Source organism: Echinops telfairi, unplaced genomic scaffold (genome assembly GCF_000313985.2).
Source record: "Echinops telfairi isolate 266 unplaced genomic scaffold, ASM31398v2 ScPeMD7_37;HRSCAF=141, whole genome shotgun sequence".
Classification (NCBI taxonomy): domain Eukaryota; kingdom Metazoa; phylum Chordata; class Mammalia; order Afrosoricida; family Tenrecidae; genus Echinops; species Echinops telfairi.
Genome location: NW_022103935.1, coordinates 666,196 through 672,118, shown reverse-complemented (window position 1 = coordinate 672,118; position 5,923 = coordinate 666,196). Strand labels below are relative to the sequence as shown.

The window sequence follows — 5,923 nt, the reverse complement described above, 5'->3', positions numbered from 1 at the left end:
CCCACATGTGTGTCTTTGTACCACGTGCACATCATATGCACAGACACAGACCACACACACCTGCACAGTGTTCATACACATGTATGTGCATGCCACACTAGACTCAGGCCACATGTCTGCAGTGTCCACATGTGTGTCCATGTACCACAAGTACATAACACATGCTTATACAGAGACCACACATACATGCCCACATACTACACCCATGGCATGTGCACAGGTACACATACCACATACCTGCAGTGTCTACACAATATATGTCTTTGTCTGTAGTGTCCACACATGTCTATACAGCACACACGTGTCACACATACATGGTGTGTATCTGCCATATGTGGTCATATGACACTACATGTGTCTACAAACATTTCACATAACATGCTGAACATGCATCTTGTACACACCTCGTGCATGTAAGTGTACCAGTCACACGCACCCGTGCACCAGCACGCACACATTGCCTGTGTGACTCCACACGTGTGACATGCCACATGCATGTGCTCACAAACATGCACATGTATGCCGAGATCCTCTGACACATTTCTACCAGGGACTTCACTCAGACATATGGGCAGGCGTTGCTGCCCATCCCTCAGTGCTGGGCTCTGGCCCCTGACACCCCAGCCAGTGCTCAGGAACGCCCTCTGATCCCTGGGAAGTCTGATGCTGGCCTGTGTCCCCAGGAGAGGAAAGCGAAGGGCCATCGCAGCCGGGTCTTCCTGTCCCTGCCCTGCAGCCTGCTTTAGAACAACTGACCAGTAGTGACCAAGGCACTTAGGGGACGTGCCTGCGGGCCAGGAGCCTGTGCACACAGTGAGGGGTCTTGGTCAGAGCAGGCGGAGCCCCCACCAGCCCGCCCACCCAGGAAGCAGCCGGGCAGAGTGGAGCAGCCTGCGGGGCTTGGCTGTCACCCTTGCAGTCCCAAGTGGGAACCGGATCTTGCTTTAGCATCGCTCACCTGCTGCTGCCGTGGGTGTCTGCCCCTGCAATGGGCAGGCTACCCTCCCTCCGTGTGCTTGGGCGCAGGTTTCCAGAGCAGATCCGTCTGTTCTGTCTCTGACAGCAGCTCCACAGTGCAGTGTCCCCCCCCCCCAGTGTCCTTTTCCTGCTTCTCCACCTTCCTCCGGAGCTTCTGCACGGCTGACCAGAGCACACCTGTGCACCTGCACAGATCACACCAGCACCGTTGCCACGTCGCATGTGTGCTGCCTAGTGACTAGGTTTTGAGCTCGCTTTGTGTGCACTCACATATCTAAATGAAACATGGGAGTAGACATGAAATACACCCGTGAATGTAGACATGGCACATGGACACGGAATGTGGGCACATGGGTGTGAATGGAAACATGCCCTCGGATACGATATGGGGACCGTGGACAGAACGTGTGTGCATAGGGGTGGACGTGGAACATGCCTGTGGATGTGAGCGGTGGGCGTGGGTATGCCATGACTGCCTGTGGACATGGCACATGGACACAAACGCTGCTGTGCTCCCACGACACACTCAGGAAGCCCCCCTGCAACCACACGTGTGGAATCGTTTCTTCAAGCACTTTCCGTAGGGGGCAGGGGCCATAGTAGTGGGACAAGGCCCCTTCCTGCGTGCCAGGCAGAGCCAGTGGCCCCCCAGGAGGTCCTGGGTGGGGCTCTGCAGAGTCCAGCCCTGCCAAGGTCCCAGGCAGGCTCCCTGAGCTGGGTGCTCTCTCGCCAGCACCCTGGACACTGAGCTCAGCCTCTGCTGGGCCTGCCCGTCATGAGGACAGTTCTGGGCATGCTGGGGCTGGCCCTGGCCTTCGGCTTCGTTCACACAACCCTGTCCAAGTCAGACGCCAAGAAAGCCGCCACAAAGACGCTGCTGGAGAAGGTGGGACTCCCAGTGGGCGACACCTCCCCCAGCTCCACCTGCTGCAGATGCAGGCCGGTCTGCACCCTCCTTCACCCCACACCTGTGTCCACATCTAGTCTGAGCCCCCGCCCCGCCTGGGTGTCCCCACCACCTGTACCTCCACCCCACCTGTGCCTCTGGCCCACCTGCTTCCCCATCCTGCATGTACCCGTCCCCCCATCCCCATCTCAGTCCCCCCAGGTCTGCCGTGTCCCCTCTGCTGGGCCTGCACATCTCAGATGCTTGGTGCTGGTTCCCCAGGCGATGGCTGGGCAGTCAGAGAGGGGTCCTCGGCCGGCTGTGTCGTGCCCGCAGTGACCACGTGGCCTCCTCTGCCCCCAGACACAGCTGGCCGACAAGCCTGTGCAGGCGCGTGGCCTTGTGGTGACGGCCCCCCGGGCCGAGGACGTGGTCCTGGAGCACCGCAGCTACTGCGCCGCCCAGGCCCGTGAGAGGCACTTCCAGGGGCCCGTGCTGGGCTACGTCACCCCGGTGAGGCGGGGCGGGCGCGGACCTGGAGGGTGAAGAGCCAGGCAGGACTGGGGTGGGTGCATGGTCCACGTGTCTCCCAATGGGCAGCACGGAGAAGACAGGAGGGTAGCTGGGGGCTGGTGCTCCCAGGCAGCGGCGTGGCCCCTGGAGGGCACGGCGCTCACCTCGCCCTCATTGCATCCCTCTCCCAGTGGAACAGCCACGGCTACGACGTGGCCAGGACATTCGGGGGCAAGTTCACACGGGTGTCGCCTGTCTGGCTGCAGCTGAAGCGCCGCGGCCGGGAGCTGTTTGAGGTCTCGGGCCTCCACGACGTAGACCAAGGTCCCCTCCCCACCCCGACCACGCCTGGGCCCAGAGCAGTGGGCATGGGCCGGACCGTGGCCAAGTGTGGGAGGATGTCCCGAGGGTCAGTGGGCAGGGCTGCGGAGCCCCATCCCGGACGTGTGGGCGGCATGTGTGGAGTCAGGCATTGGGCCCCGTGCAGGGCACTGGGAGGCTTGGGCCAGGGCCACTGTCCTGAGTGCCCGCAGGGACAGGGGACACCATCTGGAGACGGACCCCAGCGTCTCAGCTGAGGGAGCACCTGGGCACTAACACGGCCCTCTGGCCCTCAGGTCCAGGCAGGAGTCCGGGTGGGGGAGGCCTGAGGTGACCGCCGTGGGCCTGTGTTGTCCAGCACCCGAGGGCACTAGGGAGCCAAGGAGCAGGAGGAAGGGCACAGGTGAGCTCCCGGCGTGACGCGGCGTCTTTCTGTCCATCCGCAGGTTGGATGCGAGCAGTCCGGAAGAACAAAGGCCTGCGCGTCGGTGCGTTGGGTGGTGCAGGCAGCCTCCCGTCTGTCCACGCCCGCCGGGGCCTGGGGCTCAGGAGATGGAGCCACCTGGGAGGTGTCGGGGCAGGGCAGGGCCCTGGCAAGCTGGGTCTTGCCCAGGCAGCCACTGTCCTGGAGGCAGGCAGGGACCTGGTGGGGCCACCCCTCAGGGTGGGGCCACCCCTGGGCACAGCTGCTCTGTGAGCGAGGTCACGCTACAGGGCCGGGAGCAGGTCGTGTGACGATGGTCTGCCTGTCTGTCCCCAGTGCCTCGACTTCTGTTCGAGGACTGGACACTGGACGACTTCAGGAGCGTCGCCGACAGCGAGGATGAGATCGAGGAACTTGGCAAGACGCTGGTCCAGGTCGCCAAGGTGAGGCTGGCAGGCTCCAGTGCCTGCTTGGCGGTGCTGGCCCCGCCTGCCTGCCACCCGCTCAGATTGGAGGGTGGGATGCTCGGGGGAGGAGGCCGGGGTGCCGAGGGCAGGGGAGGAAGCCGGGGTGCTGAGGGCAGGGGAGGAGGCCGGGGTGCCGAGGGCAGGGGAGGGAGGCTGGGGTGCTGAGGGCAGGGGAGGGAGGCCCAGGTAGGGGCAGCCCTGGGTCCTTCACCTGTGCCCGGCCCTTCCAGAACCAGCACTTTGATGGCTTCGTGGTGGAGGTCTGGACCCAGCTGTTAGGCCAGAAACAGGCGTGAGTGGGGGCTTGGGCAGGGGAGGGGACTGGCTTAGCCTTAGCCGAAGTCAGGGGACCGTCTGCCCACTAGGGCAGTGTGGCGACACTGATTTCCTGGGTGGGAAGGGCCCAAGGCAACCCTCCCCCACCACACCACCTGCCCTGTGTGGTCCAGGCTGGGCCTGACGGCCCCAAGGCTTACCGCTCAGCCTCCCCACTCCCCACCCCGGGTGTTGCCGCTGTTGCCCGGGGCTGGACCCTGACTGCATGTCTGTCCGCAGGGGCCTGGTCCACATGCTGACCCACATGGCTGAGGCACTGCAGCAGGCCCACCTGCTCCTCCTGCTGGCCGTCCCACCTGCTGTCACCCCAGGGTGAGTGCCTGGTGAGCGGGGCTTGGCCAAGGCATTCTCTGCATAGATTCCCTCCCTCCCCAGACCCAGAGAGGAGGGCCCCCCACCGCCACCCCCCACCTCTCAGAGTGAGGGCTCCCTGAGGCGCCCATCCCACTGGGCTGGTGCATCTGGAGATGGAGCCAGGCTAGGGCGGTGGCAGACCCGGTCCCACAGGCAGACCCCAGCAGAGGGCATGACTGGGCCCCCGCCCATCCATCCGGTCCAGGAAGTGGGTCGAGGAGAGGGCTGGTGATGACCAAGAGGAACTGCCTTTGGTGCAAGCAGTGCTGGGAACCTCAAGTTGGGGCAGCAGCGCTTGTGGGTGGGACCCCTGCTTGCCCCGGGGCCCACAGTGGACGTTGGGAGCTTGGGGGGGGGGGGGGGGGGGCAGGATGCATAGACCCCGGCCTCAGCTGCTCACCTTCAGCAAAGGTCTCCAGGCCATTGCTGCAGCCTACTGTGCTCAGCCTGCAGGTCCCTGGGGTGCCCCTCCCCACCCCCTCCTGCCACAAGAGTGCAGACCTGCAACAGGGGCTCCTACCCTGACCCTGCGTCCAGCCTACAACACTCAGCTTCCCAGCCACGCAAAACCCAGGGACTGTGTCCTCTGCTTCCCCGAGTCTGGGATCAGAAACGCTCAGGACACAATTCTTCTATAAGGACAGCTTCTTCTCAGTCCTGTGGCCCCACAGCCCCTGCCCTCCTGGGGCACGCGTTGCAAAGCACATTTAGCTCCGTGGATACATGCCCACGAGAGGCCCCCCACCCCTCAGTAAGTGAGGCTCTCTGGTGATGGAGGGTGACAGGAAGCAGCCTCAGGCTGGGCCCACAGCAGTTAGCAGGGAAAGCTGTCCCCCACCCCCAGTAGGTTCTGTCCTCTACCCTCCAACACCCCCTGCCAGGCCCTCCTTCCCCGCAACTACAGGGATGTGACAAAGATCGTGCTCCCCGCCACCCCCCGCCCCCACCCTCCACCTCCGTCCCAGGACAATACTGGCAGGGAGGTGACCCAGTGTCCAGGAAGCTCTCACACCCCACACGCACACGCACACACACATATATACACATACATACATACGCACATGCACACACACATGCAGACATACGCGCACACATGCAGACACGTGCACACGCATCACACACAGACACACACCTGCCCACAGCCAGGCTTTGTGGATGATGTACCTGGGGCCCCTGCCATCGATGTCCTGCTCCAAGGGTAGGGCCTGGAGGCCCGAGGGGCTGGCCCCAGGGTGGTCCCTTGGTGGCCTAGAGCAGATGAGAGGATGTGACCCCATTGGGCGCCTCCCTGGGGTCCCCTTAGACCCGGGTGAGCGCTTGTGCTGCATGCACACGTCGCCTTCACAAACGAGTGCGCCCTCTTGTGGGGGCCTGTGCAAATGTCCTCGTGTGTGTGTGTGTGTGTGCGTGTGCGCGTGTGTCTTCTCCTGTGTTGTGTGGGCATGGTCCCTTATGTGGGCATGTCTCTGTATGTGTGCCCTCGTGTCTGTATGTGTGCCCTCGTGTCTGCGTGTGCGTGTCCTCGTGTCTGCGTGTGCGTGTCCTCGTGTCTGTGTGCATGTCCTCGTGTGTGTGCGTGTCCTCGTGTCTGTGTGTGCGTGTGTGCGTGTCCTCGTGTCTGTGTGTGCGTGTCCTCGTGTCTGT

At 63.3% G+C, this 5,923-nt stretch overlaps 1 protein-coding gene across 1 annotated transcript in view; it reads left to right on the top strand.

Annotated features, from left to right (window-relative positions):
* The first annotated feature begins 1,715 nt into the window (after nt 1–1,715).
* The window catches only part of CHID1 (chitinase domain containing 1), a 7,784-nt gene continuing 3,576 nt past the window's right edge, over nt 1,716–5,923 (top strand). The window contains exons 1-7 of the mRNA XM_004717174.3: nt 1,716–1,864; nt 2,228–2,377; nt 2,569–2,701; nt 3,145–3,186; nt 3,459–3,565; nt 3,820–3,881; nt 4,145–4,237. Coding sequence (XP_004717231.1) covers nt 1,754–1,864; nt 2,228–2,377; nt 2,569–2,701; nt 3,145–3,186; nt 3,459–3,565; nt 3,820–3,881; nt 4,145–4,237 — 698 coding nt within the window. The 5' untranslated portion in view covers nt 1,716–1,753. The remainder of the gene's footprint in view (nt 1,865–2,227; nt 2,378–2,568; nt 2,702–3,144; nt 3,187–3,458; nt 3,566–3,819; nt 3,882–4,144; nt 4,238–5,923) is intronic.